The 22,709-nt window shown below is 39.2% G+C and overlaps 1 protein-coding gene and 1 long non-coding RNA gene across 9 annotated transcripts in view; both read left to right on the top strand.

Annotated features, from left to right (window-relative positions):
- The window catches only part of LOC141378994 (uncharacterized), a 50,476-nt gene extending 48,952 nt beyond the window's left edge, over positions 1-1,524 (top strand). For all 5 annotated transcript variants that reach the window (XR_012394875.1, XR_012394870.1, XR_012394873.1 and 2 more), the window contains one exon: positions 93-1,524. This is a non-coding gene — a long non-coding RNA (uncharacterized lncRNA). The remainder of the gene's footprint in view (positions 1-92) is intronic.
- A 758-nt stretch (positions 1,525-2,282) lies between these two features.
- Positions 2,283-22,709, top strand: part of khdrbs3 (KH domain containing, RNA binding, signal transduction associated 3) — a 218,123-nt gene continuing 197,696 nt past the window's right edge. For all 4 annotated transcript variants that reach the window (XR_012394869.1, XR_012394868.1, XR_012394867.1 and 1 more), the window contains exon 1: positions 2,283-2,679. Coding sequence is in view for 1 of the 4 variants with exons in the window: in XM_073931403.1 (XP_073787504.1) it covers positions 2,589-2,679 (91 nt within the window). In the remaining 3 variants the exon portion in view is untranslated. The remainder of the gene's footprint in view (positions 2,680-22,709) is intronic.

Here is a 22,709-nt window from a genome sequence, read left to right as displayed (position 1 = left end):
GTTTGTTGTATATTTGATATGCTGTGCGTATATGTGCTATGCCATTTTTTGATTCACAAAGCATTGTGTTCTCTTTTTTTGTTTGCTTGTAGGCAGGGATGCACAAAATCTGCTTGTAATTCCAGAGTAACGCTTGAAAACTTATTTGAGAATTTTACAAATTCAGTTTGAAGAACTTTGCTGAATTGCTTCACAGTGTAAAAGCTTTTTAATGAATCTTGGTGGGTAGGAAACAAAGAGACACTCATAATACGAATCATTTTAAAATCTGCCAAAGGTCTTTCAAAGGTCTCTTCACACCATACTGCAAACGTCAACATAATTTCATTCATGCTTAATCTGCATTAATTCCAGTTCACTTAAAAGCTATTTTTTGTGTTTGTGTTGTTGCATCATTCCAATGCCGAAATGAATGATGAGCTGCATATTTGTACTGAATATAAACTAAATATTCTGTAAACATGATTGCAATATTAGTGTTAAAGTCTAGTAAAAAGAAAAATATAGTAAAAATCTTTTTATTGTTAAAGTCAGCTATTAGCTATCACTTCTAAAAAGTCATTATAAATGCCATTAGCATATCTTTTAAATGAAATCTTGATGAGTTTTTTTTTATTGCATTGGATTATGCAAAGGATTATTGCAGAGAATAAAGAGATAGTTGACCCTTGAAAATAGAAAAAATACTATTTACTCTCCATCAAGTGGTTCCAAACCTTTACAAGTTTCTTTATTCCGTTAAACACCAATGAATATATTTTGAAGAAAGATGAAAACCTGCAACCACTGACTTCCACAGCAGGATAAACAAACATATGGGTGTTAATGCTTACAGGTTTCCAGCTTTCAAAATATCTTCAGAGTTTTCAACAGAAGAAACTAAGTCAAATGGGTTTTAGACTAGAAAAGAGTGAGTAAATTACAGAATGTTCAGTTTTAGGTGTTTGGATGATATAAACTAAATATTCTGTAAACATGATTGCAATATTAGTGTTAAAGTCTAGTAAAAAGAAAAATATAGTAAAAATCTTAGTGTTTTTATGGTTAAAGTCAGCTATTAGCTATCACCGCTAAAAATTCATTATGAATTCCATCAGCATATCTTTCAAAAGAAATCTTGATGAGTTTTTTTTATTGCATAGGATTATGCAAAGGATTTTTGCTGAGATTAAAGAGATAGTTCACCCTTGAAAATAGAAAAAATACTATTTACTCTCCATCAAGTGGTTCCAAACCTTTACGAGTTTCTTTATTCCGTTAAACACCAATGAATATATTTTGAAGAAAGATGAAAACCTGCAACCACTGACTTCCACAGCAGGATAAACAAACATATGGGTGTTAATGCTTACAGGTTTCCAGCTTTCAAAATATCTTCAGAGTTTTCAACAGAAGAAACTAAGTCAAATGGGTTTTAGACTAGAAAAGAGTGAGTAAATTACAGAATGTTCAGTTTTAGGTGTTTGGATGATATAAACTAAATATTCTGTAAACATGATTGCAATATTAGTGTTAAAGTCTAGTAAAAAGAAAAATATAGTAAAAATCTTAGTGTTTTTATGGTTAAAGTCAGCTATTAGCTATCACCGCTAAAAATTCATTATGAATTCCATCAGCATATCTTTCAAAAGAAATCTTGATGAGTTTTTTTTATTGCATAGGATTATGCAAAGGATTTTTGCTGAGATTAAAGAGATAGTTCACCCTTGAAAATAGAAAAAATACTATTTACTCTCCATCAAGTGGTTCCAAACCTTTACGAGTTTCTTTATTCCGTTAAACACCAATGAATATATTTTGAAGAAAGATGAAAACCTGCAACCACTGACTTCCACAGCAGGATAAACAAACATATGGGTGTTAATGCTTACAGGTTTCCAGCTTTCAAAATATCTTCATAGTTTTCAACAGAAGACACTAAGTCAAATGGGTTTTAGATAAGTAAAGAGTGAGTAAATTACAGATTGTTCAGTTTTGACTCACTCAAGTTTTGTGACAGTAAAATAACGACACAAAGTATCTTGTCTATCATACCTTTCAATTACTTCCAAAATACTTAATACTTCTTAACCAAAATCACAAACATAAGGATGCTTGAATCCCATCTCCAGTCAGCCCATTCACTACAAACTACACTACAGCACCTCGGACAATTCCGCGCCAGCCCCGCCCTCAGGCGATGATTGACATCTGAATATATCCGCTCATCCAATCAGCGGAGGATCTGGGATTTGCAGTCGTTGCCCGTGGATACAACAGGGGGAGCTTCAAAACGGTTGTTTACAGTTGAGAGCGGCAGTCAGACCGGACGGAGGCATCCGCACGTTTCCCGCAGATGGGCTTACGGCAAATCACCTGGGAAGCTCATGGACAGTAGTTATCTCCAGCGCAACTAAATTAAAAACAAAACTCCAGGTTATCTCATAGATGCTCACCGGCAGCTAAAAGAATCAGTGGCTCCCTTTTTCTCCCTGTATCGGTGGTGCGCATCTGCTCTGGCTTGCTTCAGGACAACAGCAGCAGGATCTTACATTTCATCTCTTACAACTGACACGCTTTGTTTTGTTGGACCAAACGCAGGAGGCGAGATGGATAACGAAAAGTACTTGCCAGAACTGATGGCGGAGAAGGATTCTCTGGACCCGTCCTTCCAGCACTCAATGCGGCTTCTTGATCAAGGTAAGTCCCGCTGTCTCCTGTCAAACTATCCGGGGCGCGCATCCTGAATTCCTTCACGCGGGGCTGTGCGCGTTTGCGTGATCACTGACTTGCAGATGATTCATTTTATCTGGTCTTATTTGCAACACCGCTCATTGTATTGCAGAATACGGTAAATGTGTTCATCTGTATTGTGGCAAGCTGTGCTTGAATTCTTTGTGATTAATCCGTAATACTAGTAGTGTATTTATTTTCTTCGCTTCTAGTTCTTATAACTATCAGGGTAGCTGTTATGTCTATTTAATTAGTCACACTATCTCATTTGTTATCTATCAATCTCAATTTACCTTTCTTTTTTGCTGGTAACAGATTGCATGTTGCCCTCAAAATCACGCGTTGTCTGTCGGTTCCAGTTTCCGTAACGCATTGAGATAAAGTTCGTTTTACATTCACACATTTGGAATTTCTCCTTAATAATATAATTTCAGAAAAGTGTTATGCTAATTCTGAAATCATATTAGCAGCCAAAGACTGACAACAATGTTGATATAATCAAATAAACAGCGCTAATGTTGTTTTGAAGTCATATTTGCATGTGATTTCAGACCGAATATTCATAGTACCATAGTAAATTTATATTCAAAAACTTTTTACCTCAATTAGTACCACTACTCAATGCAATTGTGATGGACACTAGTGGTCCAATTGTTGAACAATTTTACCATTTTAAAAACTGAAATCACTCTATTCAGACAATAGTTTTGTATTGTAGTAGTTAATAAAGTATAACTTAAAAATGTAATGTCACCAGTGACTATCTGAATACATTTTATTTACTATTAAAATAGGTAAAAGTGCATTAACCATTGTCTCTATTGGAATAAGTACTTGCGGATTAGAAATATACATATAAATGAAAAGTAATTGTGCTTTTAAAGCACTGAACTGAAATATGCGTGCGTTACATATACCGTGGTAAACCAGATTTGGATGACTTGGTATTTCAGCATGTTTAGAAATGCTAATGAGTAAATGTGTAGCTACCCAATGAGGGAAAATAAACAAATTAGCTTACAGTTTTTTTTAATGCATGTGTATTTTTTTATTCTCTGTAAGGAATAAAGCATTTTCGTTCCTTAAGAGCATGAGCTCATTCGTGCTTCTTTAAAGAAGCAAAGCACATTTGAATCCAGAGAGAGTTTGCACACTAATTAATTCATCCGTTTTAAGAGAGCTGCACACAGAACCAATATCTTTGATAAGGAATGTACCAGGTGCAGCTATCCATGTCTCTGGATTTATTTAAGTCCTTTGGAGTTTCGCTGAATGGAAAGTGTGTTTAAACACCAGCACATTGCATCCATACATATGCTTAGAAATTATTTAATAAATAAACAACATTCTGCTTATGCATCTGTTTGAGCAGGTTGGGTCAAGGTTGAAGATATGGTTTTAAAAGCTGACCATGTGCACGTTTGAAGAAGTCACAGTTGTGCGCTTCATCTCTTTCTCTCATCTGGATGCTATTCTGTTGCAGAAGTAATATGTCAAAGTACTCATGACACAACTTCACGTTGCTGAGGGGAGGAGTTCCTCATCATGTGAACCGATGAAAAATTCCACACGACTCACCAGGCAGATTCATCTGTAGGGTCTCTCTCTGAAACCGCGCTGATTTAAATCCAGTGTACCAGTGCATAAGGGAGTCCGCTTGCTGCTTTAGGCATGGTGCAGCTATTCTTCAATTAAAGCTACACTTATGCAGTTGAATGTGCTTCCTGGCTGTTACTCTTGGTTTCACTTTGCCCAAGGGGGTAACTAAGGGTCTGCGCTTTAACACACTGAGGCATATTTGGTTTGATAATAAGCTGTAGAGTCAGCACAACGTGCACATGTTCTTTCTGTGCAACTTTTCACATAGAAATGGCTCATTGGATTTGGATTCTTGTTTGAGTTTGCTTTTTAAGTTATGCAGGGTCTTTCAATGGTTTTCAGTGCTGGCTAAAAAACACTGTTAACCTTCCTCACAGTACAAACATGTGAACTTAGTGGCTAGAACCGATGATAAATGCAAAGAAAGAGTTTATAGTAATGATTTGTTGACATGTTGTGCATCAAAGATGACCCTCTGTCTTCTTATAGTGAGAGTAATTTCTTTTTTTTGTCAGAATATATCAAAAGTTTATGCATCTAAAATTAAACATAAGCTTCTTATGCATGCATTGATGAAAAAACAATCCCCAGTCTTTTACAAAACAATGTGCCTTTGCCTTTTAATCCAAATTCCAAAAAAAAAAATAAAATAAAATAAAACATGGTGTAATGTGCTTTTTCTTAATGTTTTCCCCAATTTTACCCAAAATGGGATAATGTGAGCATTGCAGAGAACCAAATACTCATGTAAGTGTATCGGTTTCATGCATACCAGAAGCTAGAGGGTGCCCTCGAAAAGAAAGTACACAAGTGAAACCCGTAAAAAGAAAACATGCTGGATAAATATTGGACAATACACCCTATAAAAATACAGACAGAGGTGTTTTGACTGATGAAACAACAATACTATTGCAACGTATACATTCATATCATTCTTAAAGCCAGCTTATTTATCACAAATGCAGCAGTCATCTACATCATATAAATCAATAAAATGTTGGCAAAGACTCATTGTGCCGGCCGCTGCTAAAACTGCTAAAAATTCACCAAAGATAAAAATGAAGTCTTTATTGACTTGCCGTTGTGGCATTTGAGTTTATCATTTTTCTTAACAAACCAATTATTTAAAAGATCACAGATATCAAACCAAAATAACAAATAAGCAAGTTCTATAAAAGCAGTCAAATGCATTTGTTGAGTGTTCACACACATATCCAAAAAAGGTTTGGACCTGGCAGGTAAACTTTTGAAGGAAGGTTCTTTAAAAGGGCTTCCATCCATTTATCCATCCATTTATCCATGCATTTGTCGATCCATCCATCCATTGTTCTGTTCGATCCATTAATTTATCGTTTAATCCACCCATCGATTTGTCGATCCATCCATCCATCCATCCATCCATCCATCCATCCATCCATCCATCCATCCATCCATCCACCCATCCATTTGTTAATCCATTTATTGATCCATCTATCTATGGTTTGTTTAATCCATCCATCCATCCATCCGTCCATTCATCCATCCATCCATCCATCCATCCATCCATCCATCCATCCATCCATCCATCCATCCATTTGTCGATCCATCTATCTATGGTTTGTTCAATCAATCAGTCCATCCATCCATCCATCCATCCATCCATCCATCCATCCATCCATCCATCCATCCATCCATCCATCCATCCATCCATCCATCCATCCATCCATCCATCCATTTGTAAATCCATTTGTAAATCCATCTAGCTATGGTTTGTTCAATCATTCAATCCATCCATCCATCCATCCATCCATCCATCCATCCATCCATCCATCCATCCATCCATCCATCCATCCATCCATCCATCCATCCATCCATCCATCCGTTTTTCTATCCATCTATCTATGGTTTGTTTCATCCATCCATCCATCGTTCAATCCATCCATCCATTCGTCAATCCATCAATCTATAGTTTGTTCCATCCATCCTTCCAACTATTTGTCAGTCCATTTGTCGATCCATTTGTTGATTGTTTTATTGATCCATCTATCTATGGTTTGTTTCATCCATCCATCTTTCCATCAATCCATCCATCTATCCATCCATTCATCGTTCGATCCAACCATTTATCGATCCATCTATCTATGGTTAATTCCATCCATCCGTCCATCCGTCTGTTAATCCATCAATCTATGGTTTGTGCCGTGCATCCATCCATCCGCAGGGAATGTGGTAAAATCAGATCACAAATATAAGCACAAAGTTAGTTTTTATTTATAGAGTGAAGCTTTTTTCTTATTCAGCATCCAAAAAATCTTTCGTAGGGTCAATCCATTTTAGCCTTGCAGCTCACAGAGTGGGGTTACGGCCGAACGCAGATCTGTCAGACATCAGACCTGTCTGGCTTCTCAGCAAACGCTTTGTGGTGTCTCTCTATCTGTTTCTCAAAGGCGCATCAAGATGGCAGGCTCGAAAATATTCAGATGAGATTCGACGCCAGTAACAGATTTGTTTTTTTTTGCAGGATTGCGGAAAGGCTTTAGCGTGAGAACGAGTGAAGAACTTGGGGTCTGACCAGCCTAGCAGATAACACGTTTTTCACACTTTCACACTCAGCACTTTTCTGCCTTATCACTCCATCTTCCTCTTTAAAAAATGGGAAGGCCTTTTAGTAGGATGATATCTCGAAGTGAAAGGCACGATGACAGAAAGACAGAGTTTAAATCTCTTTCTTTATCTTTTGGACACTAAGAGAAATGTAAGAGAGAGAGAGAAACCGATTAAATCATGAAGAAAGAAACTGCTTCATAAGTGTATTTGCTCGTTTATTAAGAAAGATGCAATTTGCAAGTAATTAGCCAACATCTCTGAATGTTTTATTGGCAGAAATCAGCATAGGCGTCCTGGGGTTTGGAGATGTTTGCGCGCCTGCCAAAATCTCGAGAAAAAACTTGCCGCTCTTATCTCCAGCATACTACAGATGGCTCATGATGTCATGTCGAGTAGCTCTCATCTTAGAATCCTTAACTAAATTATGTAATTGGCAGGAGGAGAGGAAAGGAACAGGAAAAAACAACAACAACAACATACAAATACTCATTCGCACACACATAGGCTTTCACACTGTTTGCAATGCTACACAGGCCACTAAACAAACCTTAACTGGATGGAAACAGATGCAGTGGGAGTTTCATTAAAACGGCGCACACCAACAGTCACCAAACTCTCAAATCCCACACAATCTTTTTTGCCTAATTGCTTTAGAAATGCCTTTCTTAAGAACATGTGAGGAGCTAATTAGGTGTTTAGCGTAATTACACTCCGTTAAATTAAAAACAGGTCCATAATTGAGCCTCAGTAAAGTAAAATGTAATGTTCCACTGACGACTGAGACCTCATACCTGTGCTTACATTTGGAAGTGGTGTGTATAATCACTATGCTTGCATTCAGACACTTTAGGATTTGACAATGAACTCGACAAGGAAATTAATGTGTTCACAATTTCCAATGCATGTACCTAATTGAAATGCAAACACATCAAAATGCAAATAATAGCTTTGTTTCTGTCTGTTAATGTGCATTTTGAAGTGTCACATGAGAAAAAAGTGATTAAAAACACCAAATGTTCAATAAAAATATCTTCATTTACATAAAAAAGTTTGTATGTGTACTTGAGAGGGTGTTGGACTTGTGTAAAAGGGAAATAATGAAATAATCGGAGATCGCAGAGATCAATTTTTTAGAATAAGCTCTGATATAGCAAACCTTACACCTACGTAACCAATCAGCTTGACGGAAACACATCTAATTTGCATTTGTTTTTCTGTGAACTTTGAAAATATACACTTCACATTTGGATGGAATACGTCCCCAAGACTTCTAACATGAAACTAATCAACTTGACAATGACTAATGTAATTTTGCAAGAAATAAACAACCATCAGGGTGCTAATTGCAATTTTACATTGTCAGACGTTTAGTTTTGTCATATATTCACTTAGGCGAAGCAGTGGCGCTGTAGGTTGCTGGGTCGCTGGTTCGATCCCTCGGCTCAGTTGGCGTTTCTGTGTGGAGTTTGCATGTTCTCCCTGTGTTCGCGTGGTTTCCCTCCGGGTGCTCCGGATTCCCCCACAGTCCAAACACATGCGGTACAGGTGAATTGGATAGGCTAAATTGTCCGTAGTGTATGAGTGTGTGTGTGTGAATGTGTGTGTGGATGTTTCCCAGAGATGGGTTGCGGCTGGAAGGGCATCCGCTGCGTAAAAACTTGCTGGATGAGTTGGCGGTTCATTCCGCTGTGGCGACCCCGGAATAATAAAGGGACTGAGCCGACAAGAAAATGAATGAATGAATATCTTCACTTATGTATTACTCGGGGGTCGGTATTTTTAGCTGGTTAACAGGGGGAGCTAATCTCTGGAGGTTTATTATGCAACCATATAAACTGAAATTGCATTGTTAAACTATTTTACATGTTTTTTTTTGTTGTTTTTTTTATAGATGTGACGAAAAATCATTTGAGAAATCAATTCTGAGATTTTGAGAAGTGAATAGCTGTTCTCTCTTGAGATGATTTTGAGTAGAGGTGTGAACCTATACTGGTCTCACGGTTCGGTTCGGTTACGATTATCATGCCTTCGGTTCAATTCGATATCTCGGTGCATCATATTTATATTTTAGGGGGGAGGCTATAACAAGCTGTCTGTATAAACACACTAACACACAGCACCACACTGTCTCTCATTCAAACACGTACACAAACATGGACAGCACCAAAGAAACAMACACACACACACACACACACACACACACACACACACACACACACACACACACACACACACACACACACACACACACACACACAAGCCCTCGCAATAGCGAGAGCTCGCGCTAAGCGGAGCAGAAAAACGAAAAAAAAAAAAAACGAAAAAAAGAAGCACTTTTCCGACGGTCCCTTACTGAGAGCTCTTCTCAGCGCGAGCTCTCCCGGCTAAACACATATTGCGAGGGCTTAATCGGAGAAGTGGTCGTAATGTCGAGCGAAAAAAAAGACAGCTGTAAAACATAACCAGCTTCGCCTTTTTGTAGGAAACACACTTTAGATCTTTTTAGGGTAAGAGGTTTTTGAGTTATTGCCGTCTATAACTGAATGTGTATCAGGAATATCGAAAACAAAACCAACTGAACCGCGCTCCTTTCTGGCGCCCCCCCTGGATGTACAGTGCCCTTATGCTATGGACCGGCCCTGAGTTCGCTGAGTGTTGTAAATACTCGCGCTCACCTCACTAGCGACAGAGCGCATAGGAGATAAATGACGTCAGTACATAATAACCGGTTATGATTATTACTGAACAGATACCTAATTGTCCGCGTCTGCATCGCGGTGCACCGAATAAACAATTAATTTTGACACCCCTAATTTTGAGCTTAGTTTTTAACAGCAGATGGTGTTGCATGCTTTACAAACTGCCATACTCTGCTAGCATCTAATATCTTACAAATTACACTTAAGCAGAATCTAAAATAATCATTAATAAAGTTAGGAAAAGTTAGCAAAACTAGCGACAAAACAATGCGTCCGAAATCGCCTACTACTCAGTAGGTACTGCATTTGAATTTGATTTTACTACTCGACCGTTAGGAAAGTGTGTTCTATACATTATAAATTGAGTTAACTAATTAGTTTTTACAATTACAAGTAGATTGAACATAAAACAATCAAGTTGTCCCAAAAAAAGACCCTCAAGACTTGTGTTTTTAAATAAGTAGGTTGTACAAACAACCAACGTATTTTTTTTAAGTGTCCAAACCTCTAAAGAAAAGAGAAGACAGAGAGCAATGAGGAACAGTTGTAGCCAACACGGTATAAGCTGCATCCCTTGTTGAAGAGGATAGAAACAAATGCCTGTGCAAATTCCCAAAGCTCCCGAAGCACAGCATGTACTGTATAAGATGGCCTGTAAGATACATTTAACATTCAGGATGAGACACTGATTCCTGCTATGATACAGAGATCTTTTCTTTTTTTTTTTACAGAAGTTTTTTCTCTCGCTTTGCCCTCTGGTCTGTGACTGTATGCCGGCTTACAAAACCACCCACCAGCAAACAGAAACAGCGCCTGGCAGTGCATCAAATGCCTTGTGAACGGAGATGGATAGAGACAGCCAGAGAGATAAACTGCGATGAGAATGGCACTTGATTGAGATAATCATCACTGTCTCTTAGACGCCTCGGGCAGTTTTAATAAATTATCATCTGCATACGTGAGTGGCTGTTACAGTGAGATTTCGATTGGAGATCAAGTCAGTTGGTGCGTAGCTGGTAGGATGGAGTAAACTGATTTGGGGTCAGTTCTCCAAGAGTATGCATGCCCAGTGAAGAAGGCAGAGCGAACAGATCTTTAAACGGCTGTTTTTCACCTTGCAGGGTGTTATGTTACATCTTTCATCTATGATTCTATATAAGCAACCTTGTTATATGTCATTGCGTTTTTATTTTTATTGATGACCACAAGTTCAATATGTGTAATGCATGAAGTGCATGTTCTACACTACCTGAAAAAAGTCTTGTCGTTGATCCCAGTTGTAAGAGCAACAAATAATAACTTGACTTCTAGTTGATCATTTGGGAAAGTGGCAGAAGGTCGATTTTTCAGATGAGTAATCTGTTGAACTGCATCCCAGTCATCACTAAGGGTGTCACGATCCTCCAAATCCTCGATTCGATTACATTTTCGATTCTAAAGGCACGATTCGATTTTCGATTATGAATAATTAATTAATTAATGACCAATTAATTATTTGTAGCCTACCGTTTAAACTACCTGACCTGCATGGTCTTTGTTTTACCCATAAACAAATCATACAGTAAATGAATAAAGGCAAGATACACACATAATTACCACCTGTCAATCACTTTTTTCTGCGGGACTCGTGAATAGGCAGTGATCTGTGTCGTTATAATGGCGTCGGTAAAAAAAGACGCACAACCAACAGGAACCAGCCAACAGTACCTGAGGTGTGCGCTAAAATGACTAAGTACAAGTGAGTGAAAGATTGAAGCAGTCCTCTGACTGCCTGGACCTGCTGTCTGGAGCGCATGGCTGCGAGTGCGTCTGTGTCTGTGTGGTCATGTGATGTGGATTTTCAGAGGTAGAGAGGAAGGAGGGCGGCTCAGAAATGCTACACGCCACTGTGGATGTCAAATCGTTCTCGTTCTAAAATGCCATTTAAAAACAAAGACAGTGTAAACAGGGCCTGAGTGTGTACTTTTCGCGAGCGGATTTGCAACGGGGGCGAGCGGAGGATCGCGATGCCGGTGTTGTCTATCGGACGAACCGTTCGTAATACGTACATAGCAGAGCTTGCAAAACTGTGTTTTTTGTCGACAACACGATCGTTGTCAACATAACTCACTGGAAATCCAAAATGCTCACACACCGGCGACTTCATTGAAAGAGGAGAGGGTTTAAGTTCTGTCGACAGGTCTCCTGCTTCAGCAGTTTAACAAGCACTTCAACAAGCCTGTTTTTTTTCCCGCTTGGCAAGCCAAGCTGACGTGACATGGGGGGGTGGCAGCATCGACGATTCTATTTTTTGATTCGATAATCGAAATTGAGCATAAATTTCCATCGTTTTCGATTAAAAATCAAAATCGTGACACCCCTAGTCATCACAAATACTTTCGAAGACCTATTGGAACCCACATGGAGCCAATATTCTTGTAGAAATCAGCCAAGGAAAATAATTATTTTCGATAAAGGAAAAATCGTGGTTTGTGGTTACATTCAGTGCTAGAGATCTGCAGAGTGGATGGCATTATCAACAGCCTGAGGTATCAAGACATTTGTGCTGCCCATTGCATTATAAAACACAGGAGAGGGCAAATTCTCCAGCAGGATAGCGCTCCTTCTCCTACTTCAGCCTCCACATCAAAGCTCCTGAAAGCAAATAAGGTCAAGGTGATCCAGGATTGGCCAGCCCAGTCACCAGAAATAAACATTATTGAGCATGTCTGGGGTAAGATGAAGGAGGAGGCACTGAAGATGAATCCAAAGAATCTTGATGAACTCTGGGAGTCCTGCAGGAACGCTTTCTTTGCCATTCCAGATGACTTTATTAATATGTTGTTTGAGTCAGTGCAGAGATGTATGGATGCAGTCCTCCAAGCTCATGGGAGTCAGACACAATATTCATTATTTTGTCCACTGCAGCATGACTTTATATTCTATACTGTACATTATATCTGTTCAGTGACAAGACTTTTGTCTTAGCAAAGTCAGACCTTACTGTCCTAATTAAATAATTAAAAATTAAGGCATGATCATGTTTTATTTTGGTAAAATAAGAGTAATCTAGAGGCCTTTGCCTTTCATATTAGCCACTTTTGGTACCAAATGACCAACTAGAAGTCAAGTTATTATACAAGACTTTTGTCAGGTTTTAAAGATTGAGTGATCTTATCCTTATTCTGAATTCAACAACGTTCAAAAACTATGAATCTCCAACTCAATCTCACGCCAATTTTTGATTTAGTGGCTAATTTGTATGAATTCGTACAATCTAATTCGTACAATTTAGTAAAATTTGCTTATCACCCAGTGACGATTGGGTTACGGGGCAGGGTAGGGTGCCAGGTCTCCTTTTTAAAATCATACATTTTCATAACACTGAATGTGTACGAATTAGCTATTTAATTGACAAAACGTAAAATCTCTCCTCACATTTTTTATATCTTTCTGATGAGTTAGCATTACAAAGATGCATTTTTTTCCCATATAAAGTCATGCATTTTCTTTTGCTGTGTCACTACTTGGTCCTGCTTAGGCAGCCAGTGACAGCCACTTATTGAGGGACGTCTTTAACTGAAGGGATTTTTTCGACACTAAGTAATGCACTCGCTTTCTCTCCCTTTGGTTTGCTCGGTGTGAAGTGAGAACTGTTTCCTAAGAGACTCGGTTTGTTCCTCATAAAATCTAATGACCGCTTGTTAACTGCAGTCAACGGCTATTGATTTCACCCTTAACATCTGATTAAGGCTCCTAGTCATGTCAAAGAAATGACTAGCCAGTGCAATTTACTGTGAGCTCTGGTTTATGTCTCAGCGTTTCACTGGGTGATGGTCTCCAAGGGAAGAACATTATTTAAAGTTAAACTTTGAACCAAATGGCTTTGCAGAAATAAAGCTTCACATGGTGGCACGGTTACTCAGTGGTTAGTACTGTCGCCTCCAACAAGAAGGTCGCTGGTTCGAGTCCCAGCTGGGCCAGTTGGTGTTTTTGTGTTCTCCCCGTGTTGGCGTGGGTTTCCTCTGGGTGCTCCGGTTTCCCCCACAGTCCAAAGACATGCGCTATAAATCATTTTGAGGAATGTAAACAAAAACAGTGGTCCCAATGAACTTCCTGTTTTACATTTTTGATTTCTAGAGCTTCCGAGGACCCAAAAATAGCCACATATTGATAAATAATGTTATGATAGCTGTTTTAACATGAAGTTATGATTAAATTACCTTTTGTTACAGTTATGAAATTGTTTGATAACAAGAAGGAAATGTTCATATGCCAAAGACATCATCACATTGAAATGGTCTATAGACCGTATATTGGCCGTAGTGTGTGTGTAAATGAGAGTGTATGGGTGTTTTCCAGTGATGGGTTGCAGCTGGAAGGGCATCCATAAAACATATGCTGGGTAAGTTGGTGGTTCATTCCACTGTGGCGACCCAAGATTAATAAAGGGACTAAGCCTTGTCGGAAGGCTGAATGAATGAAATTGCACAAAACAAAATCCATGAAACTGCGAGACCGTGAAAGGTGAACGACACTATATCGAGGGACCACTGTATAACTAATGTAGGGAATAGTCAGTGTTGCCAACTTAGCGACTTTGTTGCTATATTTAGTGACTTTTCAGGTCTCGTTCAAAAAAGCGACTAGCAACAAATCTAGCGGCCTTTTTATTTATTTATTTATTTTTATTTGTTTCTTTTTTTGTGTGTGTTACTGGAGATTTTTATAGACTCTCATCTGTCTGTACTGTACCGTTCCGACTTCTCCACAAGCTGCGGGTGATGCCACCGGTCGGCCCCTCCCTCGCTTCAGAGCACTTACAGGCAGCCCAGTCCTTGTACAGCAGTATTGGCCGTAGTGTATGTGTGTAAATAAGAGTGTATGAGTGTTTTCCAGTGATGGGTAGCAGCTGGAAGGGCATCCATAAAACATATGCTGGATAAGTTGGTGGTTCATTCCACTGTGGCGACCCAAGATTAATAAAGGGACTAAGCCGACAAGAAAATGAATAAATAAAATTGCACAAAAAAAAAAAAAAAATCCATGAAACTGCGAGACCGTGAAAGGCGAACGACATTATATAGAGGGACCACTGTATAACTAATGTAGGGAATAGTCAGTGTTGCCAACTTAGCAACTTTGTTGCTATGTTTAGTGACTTTTCAGGCCTCTCTAGCAAAAAACGTTCAAAAAAGCGACTAGCAACAAATCTAGCGGCCTTTTTATTTATTTATTTATTTATTTTTATTTGTTTCTTTTTTTGTGTGTGTTACTGGAGATTTTTATAGACTCTCATCTGTCTGTACTGTACCGTTCTGACTTCTCCACAAGCTGCGGGTGATGCCACCGGTCGGCCCCTCCCTCGCTTCAGAGCACTTACAGGCAGCCCAGTCCTTGTACAGCAGTATTGGCCGTAGTGTATGTGTGTAAATAAGAGTGTATGAGTGTTTTCCAGTGATGGGTAGCAGCTGGAAGGGCATCCATAAAACATATGCTGGATAAGTTGGTGGTTCATTCCACTGTGGCGACCCAAGATTAATAAAGGGACTAAGCCGACAAGAAAATGAATAAATAAAATTGCACAAAAAAAAAAAAAAAATCCATGAAACTGCGAGACCGTGAAAGGTGAACGACATTATATAGAGGGACCACTGTATAACTAATGTAGGGAATAGTCAGTGTTGCCAACTTAGCAACTTTGTTGCTATGTTTAGTGACTTTTCAGGCCTCTCTAGCAAAAAACGTTCAAAAAAGCGACTAGCAACAAATCTAGCGGCCTTTTTATTTATTTATTTATTTATTTTTATTTGTTTCTTTTTTTGTGTGTGTTACTGGAGATTTTTATAGACTCTCATCTGTCTGTACTGTACCGTTCTGACTTCTCCACAAGCTGCGGGTGATGCCACCGGTCGGCCCCTCCCTCGCTTCAGAGCACTTACAGGCAGCCCAGTCCTTGTACAGCAGTATTGGCCGTAGTGTATGTGTGTAAATAAGAGTGTATGAGTGTTTTCCAGTGATGGGTAGCAGCTGGAAGGGCATCCGTAAAACATATGCTGGATAAGTTGGTGGTTCATTCAACTGTGGCGACCCAAAATTAATAAAGGGACTAAGCCGATAAAAAAATGAATGAATAAAATTGCACAAAAAAAAAATCAATGAAACTGCGAGACCGTAAAAAATGAACATCATTTTATAGAGGGACCACTGTATAACTAATGTAGGGAATAGTCAGTGTTGCCAACTAAGCGACTTTGTTGCTATATTTAGTGACTTTTCAGGCCTCTCTAGCGAAAAACGTTCAAAAAAGCGACTAGCAACAAATCTAGCGGCTTTTTTATTTATTTATATATGTTTATTTTTATTTGTTTCTTTTTTGTGTTACTGGAGATTTTTATAGACTCTCATCTGTCTGTACTGTACCGTTCCGACTTCTCCACAAGCTGCGGGTGATGCCACCGGTCGGCCCCTCCCCCGCCTCAGAGCACTTACAGGCGGCCCAGTCCTTGTACAGCAGTATCTCCCACCTCCAGTCTGAGAGCAGATCACCCCTCTGCTTTCTGACGGCAAGTGATTTAGCTCTGCGAGTGTAAGGTATTTGAGGTATGGATATACTGTATTCTAGGGATGCTCCGATACCATTTATTTTGGAATCGATCCGTTGTCTATACCAAAATTCTGAATATCGACCGATACAGATCTGCTCCCGATACTGTGGCGTTTTTTTGTTGTTGTTGTCGCTGCTGTTGTTTTTTTATTCTTATAAAGCATAAAACAGTTTCTATAGTTCTGATGATAAAGTCAAATAATATATATTATTTAAAAATAACAGACGGACTTACTGTATATGACAGATATACTGAAAACTTGATGCTTACTGTAAGCTAGGCTACATTATTTGAGCATTAATTTTGACATTGATCTCTTGCGGTCCAGATTATGTTTCCCTTTTTATTATTACGATTTTTCTTCGAAATCCATCACCACTATTGACACTAATCGTTGGTAAAATAATCAGCCTTTTAGCAAAGCCTTTTTCTGCAGGTTTGACCCAGACTAAACTAAACTGGCTGAGGCTTTAGGCAAAAACGTCTGCTAAATGACTAAATGTAGATGCAGAAACGGCTCACTTCACCTTCAATTATCAATTAATCAGTTCAACAATCATAAATCAGGTTTATAGGACTTTTATGAGAGGGAGTAGCCCATGCGTGTCAGGTTGTTTTCAGAATCTATTTTATGTTCGTATTTACTAAAACGCAATGGATGTTTGCGCGTCACCTCGGATTACTCCCTCCCAATCTCAAGCCGCCATTGATTCGTGCCTCTTCTACAGGTGTAATCATCTCCAGCGCTCCTTTTGTGATGGGATGGCTGATTTTTAAAGCATTCTCATCCCCCCATAAAACGCAGCGAAGTGGAAAACGTGCCACGCTTCTCATTTTCTGTTTGAGGGTAGCTAAAAAAAAAAGCTGTGGTTTCCGTGTCTGCGTTTGTCAGTCTCAGCAGTTTTCGTGTGGGGGGGCTTTCTCAGGTCAGCTCGAAAAACAAATGAGCCTGGAATCTCATACGCAGAGCTCTGATTCGACACCTTGGGTCAGGGATAATGAGCCGGAGCGTGTATCTGTGAAATACTGTCTCTGCGTGTTTGAGGAGAAGAGGCGCTTCGTTTTCTCTCTCTCCCTTCCTCTCTGTCTTGCCCTTGAGAACTGGAAATCTGTAGCATGATATGTAGCGGTTTTAGCGAACAACCTGTGGTCACCAAGTAATCCCTTCAGCTGCGGAATTTCCATAAACTACGAGAGAGAATCTGAGTCTTTTGTCATTTCAGAAAGAAATTTTAATTCTTTCTTAATTTACAAAACTCGCATGGCGTTGAGGAGTTTCTATCAATGTGTACAGTATTTGTTGTACGTTTGGGGTCAGTTTTGTATTGCAACTATTGTATAAATACTTTCTGAATTTATTTTATAATGTTTCAAATTAATGTGTTCATTTGAACTTTGTAGTTTTCCAAAAATCCTGAAAAGAGTGCCGTTTTTTTTTTACACAAATTCTACTAATATTTTGCATTAAACTTTCATAAAAATCATTAAAAAATCATATCTACGCTTGACTTTTTTTTTCAATAAGCAAAAATTAGTATAAGTAAAAATGGAAATATGATATTCATTGGTACTGAAAATTATATACAAAAACGTACTTTATGGGCCCATCATACACCCGGCACAATGTGGCGCAAGGCGCGGGGCAATAGTCTTTTGGTAGTTTCAGCTTGGCGCCAGAGTTGTTTTGAGGCATTGCGCTACACTGTTTAAATAGCAAATGCATTAGCGCTCATTTGTGCGCCCATAGGCGTTCTGATCTAAAAAGGAAGGCGTTCTGAGGCGCACTGCTGGCGCGTTGCTATTTTGAGAAACTATAATAGATTTTTCATTAGACCAAAACTATCCCGGTCTAAACTCTGGCGCAGAGTTGCGCCTCGCTTACGCACTGCTTAATACGCACAAGAGAGCAATAGGCAAATATCTTTAAATATGAATAAAATTTAAATATTAAGGATATATATATAGGATATAATAAGAATAGATATAGAATATAAATATAAATGATTAAAATATTACAAAACATATTATTTTCTAGCCTACATAAATATGAAAAATCACTGCTTTTATGTCTTCTTCATCTCGGGAGGCTTTTTCAGTTCATTCATAACAATTTGCTTTTGTATAATGTTATTATTATTAGCAGTATTATTTAATATATCCATATTTATATTTGTTTTATTAAAAACAAGCTTAGATTTGCCCACCTGTCAGGTTTTAGACCATATGGGGTACAGCATGTGTTTTAGGATATATCTCAGGTTTTTGAGCACACTTCGTTATTATTATTCATTTATTCGTTTGCTGGAAATTAGAACTGAATTTAGAAATAGTTTTGAAACGAATATTTGCGCTTAACAAACAAAATTTTTTATTTATAAACTAGTTGATGTCTGTGCGTAAAGGTTTCCCTATCCAAGAGCGAATGTGAAAGTAGATCCATTATCTCTCATTCTCACGCAGTAGATGCTCTGTTTAACAGTTTTCTGTTAACTGTTTGCTTGTGAAATGCTCATATTTTCCACTTAGACTTACTTTGCGTCCTGTAAATAGTGAATGCGCTCTTGGCGCGACGCAGCTGGATCTTAAAGGGAATGGGAGATGAGACTCTAATTGGTTTATTCTCAAAACACACCTATAACTTATTAAGAAAATAAACTCAACCCTTTTAGACCATGCGCCGAGGCGCAAGGCAGATTTCCCGTCCTTAAATTAGCAAAAACGCGTCCTGACACGCCCTGAAAGCGATTGCGCCCTGCATTTTGCGCTCTGCGCATGGACCGTCAAAATAGAGCCCTATATGTTTGTTGCAGTTTCAAGGTAAAGTAAACACTAGGGGGCGGTTTGACACCAACAACTTTTGTTCTTTGTCACACTAATGATATTTACAGGGACATGTTATCACCAAATAAAGAATTATTTTTGTGCAGTTCTTTGCACAGCACCAACAAAATACTACAAAACAACTTAACAGCATCTATGGATTGTAATGGAATATGTTTGCCTTTCCTATCCATCTCAATATGTTCGACTCTTCTGGTGTTGTCAGTTTACTTAGTAGCTCACTTTGTACAGTCTTGTACCTGTGATGCAGAGCAATCAGGTCAAGTTCAGTGAAGCACTGTTTTACAAAAGAAAAAAAGCTATGTCAAATTAAGAGAAATTGCAGTGCACTTTTAACACACGTTCGCTTTTGAAAGCACTATTGGTTGGGTTTAGATCAGTAGTTCACTAGGCGATCTGAATGACGAGCCCCACCTTGTCATACACACAGCCACACAAAATCTAGTCTTTGAATTCTGTCTGGGTTGGCTTACAGCTTTAAGGCCGGCACACAGTGTTGTTGCCTCACAATGGCTCACATCTGTTTTTACATGGACTAAAAAGCTCCTCGTGAACCCACCAATCCAACGGACCACTGAAACCCAATAGCCGACCATTACAGTACACGTTTGCTATAAAAAACACTATTGGTTGGGTTTAGGTCAGTGGTTCACTAGGCAATCTGTTTGACAAGCCCCACCTTCTCGTGGACGTGTACAGGAAGGATGTGTATCTGAAACGTACAACAACAAATACCCTAAGTAACATATTTCAGATTTGCAAAAATGTAGACGGTGCCCTCTTGTGGATTTGTCATCAGAAACATTCAACTAAATAGAAAATTCTCAATTTAATCTTAGGCATCCATTTTCAATGAGTCTGGGCTTGAATATGCAATATATACATACTTGAAAAACTAGTCGGAACTGGTCAAGGTTGTTCCATCAAATTTTTATTGTAGAAATGTTGAAACTCTCTTAAACATGTCATTAACAATAACAGTTTAACTAATTTTAGGATGTTTAAATAAACCCGAAATCCAGTCTTTGAATTATGTCTGGGTTGGCTTACAGCATTAAGACCAGTACACGTCCAACCGACCAATCCCAACTGTGTTGCTGCCTTACATTGGCTCACATCTGGACCAAAAAGCTCCCCGTGAACACACCAAACAGACAGCAGCCAAATGAAACGAGAGATTGTGTTCTGCTTCTGTGTGCGAGGATGTGTCTTTTCCACACCAGTAGAGGGAAGGATCTCTTTTCTCGTTCACAACGTCAGACTAGAGTTTCTGATGCATGCATGCAAAGCGTAAACAAAGCTGCGTTCAGTACCTGCAAATATGTCTAATAATCGAAGTCTCCATATTGTTTAAGAAATGTAGCAGCATTACAACCCACCCCTTTGCGTTCCTTCTTGACTTGAATTGTTTACTTGCTACGCCACTTCACTAAACGTCACACTCACGATCTGACTCACTGCTGAATAACCAATCAGAGTGCTACTTTTAGCCGTTAGCCAACGTCGATTCTACCTGCTAAATCGGGCTAATGAGCTTATATGTTAACTCAATGAGAGGCGACATGTGGAACACACCAAAACAACTATGTGGACCAACGAAGCCCAATGGCCAACCATCGGCTTGGTGTGTTCTGGCCTTTATGATTTTAATGAATAGTTCCTTTAGACGAAGCTCGTGCATTTTGTTTACAAAGGGAAGAGCTTTAGGACGGGCTTGACATGCGTTCGACACAGCTAAACGATCCCGATCTGCGCTCAGGAGTGTTCAGTACTCACATTAGGGAGCTCACGGTGAGGCTGTCTGGCAAACCTTCAACCCGCGGCACTCTAATGTTAATCTAGGCCACCAATCCACCCCTGTGGTGCTCCCCTCCTCATTTATACAGTATTAATCTTTTACTGCTGCAGGATGTTAATGCATCGCTCAGAAGAGCAAGGGACAGTACAACAGCAGCCCTGGATAACAGAGGATTAGAGAGACACTGAGAGAGAGAGAGAGAGAGAGACTCTGTTAATCAGTATGTCTTTGTGCTCCGGGCTACAGTTTGAATAAGGCCGCACTCCTCTGTGGGGAGAAAGTTATTTATGAAGGACTGCCACCAAATTAAATTTCAAAAGGCAGGGAGAAGGCAATACGAGAACGAAATGGAAGGATGAAATTGGAATTGTAATGGGTGGGAAAAAAGTGGAGGAGAAAACAGATAGGAAACAAATAAAGCTAGAGTGAAAGATAGATGAGGAATAGAATATGATAGTATGTAAATAAGAAGGCTCTTCGTGGTGCTTGTGAGGACGGCGCTCGGGATACAGACGATGATGGTTAGCAACGGGGCCGGGTTGAGTGGACTTACTGGGTAACACTGGAAGGCGGGACATTCAAGAGTGTGATTTCAGAGAGCTCTGTGATCTTCACACGTTCAAAGGTGTTTTTGCCACTTTTCACAGTGAAGGGTGTTTTTCTGATCCAGATGCTTCCACTAGGAAGCTAAAATCTCCAACAGGAGTCGCTGCACCAGTGTGATTGTGATGTATTAGTTTGTCGAGATAAACCATATGCGTGTTACGTTTGACAATGTGTTGCTTCCTATTAAAATGTTTTTGGCGTTTTTGATTTTGAAGCAAAATAATAATAAGGAGACTCATATCTGAGTGTTTGAGCTTTGCGATCAAAGTACAGTACATTAAAGGTGCAGTAGGTGATTGTCTTCAGAAACATTTTTTTGTTGTGCTGGTTGAAAGTCTCTTCACAGTCCAATAGTAATGATGTGTTTAATGAGCGCTAAATGTGTTTATATGTATTTTTATATTCGGGGTAAAGCATAAAACAAAAAAATGTTCATCCAATTAAATAGAGTCGGACCGTCATCTCCCTTAATTCCGATAGGCAGGTCAGACTGTCTGTCAGCAAATGTAGATTCCGACTTCTGCGCATCTGTTCACGCAGATCCGCCATAAGCGCGTGCCCGTCTGCATCACAAACGCATGCGCGCGAGCGAGCTGCGGGCCGCCTGCAGATGCCGAGTCGGAGCCGGATGCGCCGAAGGACAGCCGAGCTCGGGACGATTACTGTAAAGCCAGGCGCAGGTATAATAGGCCGCACGGTCACGAGACGGACCAGGAGAAATCAAATGCTGCATTGAAACTTTTGAAAATCCTGAATCAGTATTGGAGTTACTTTAGCATGCTGGAGAAAGGACGAGACCATGGCTGAAGTATTAACGTACTGTTAGACAGCTAATGTTCTGTTTTAAAACTATTTTAGTCAGGCTAAGCTGATGTTAGATTGTGTTCTGTTATGAATGACTTCTATGCACAGACGTGTTGTTCAGCCACTGAAATCTCCCAGAGAAAGATTTATGTGATTATTTTCAGTTTCATAAGGTTCTTTGACAGCATCTATAATGTAGATTTATATTTAGTTTAACAACAAAACACCAGTAAATAGCGCTATTCCGCCTAACCTGCTTTATTGAGCTGAAGTTGCTTTTATATTCACATTGGGTCATTTTTGAACAATGACAGCCTTCCTATACTGTTTACCATGCTACTCTGAATATTCGCTCTGAAATAGCATGTAAGTGTGGCAAAGTAATTAATGTAATTCCTGCATGGCGCTGGCACTAACTTGCGAATGACTTGAACTAGTGGGTTGTCTGTCGGCTGTTGTGACGCGATCCGCGCGCTC

Source organism: Danio rerio, chromosome 19, assembly GCF_049306965.1.
Source record: "Danio rerio strain Tuebingen ecotype United States chromosome 19, GRCz12tu, whole genome shotgun sequence".
Classification (NCBI taxonomy): Eukaryota; Metazoa; Chordata; class Actinopteri; order Cypriniformes; family Danionidae; genus Danio; species Danio rerio.
The sequence above is the reverse complement of the archived record's forward strand: the minus strand, read 5'-3'. Positions and strand labels throughout refer to the sequence as shown.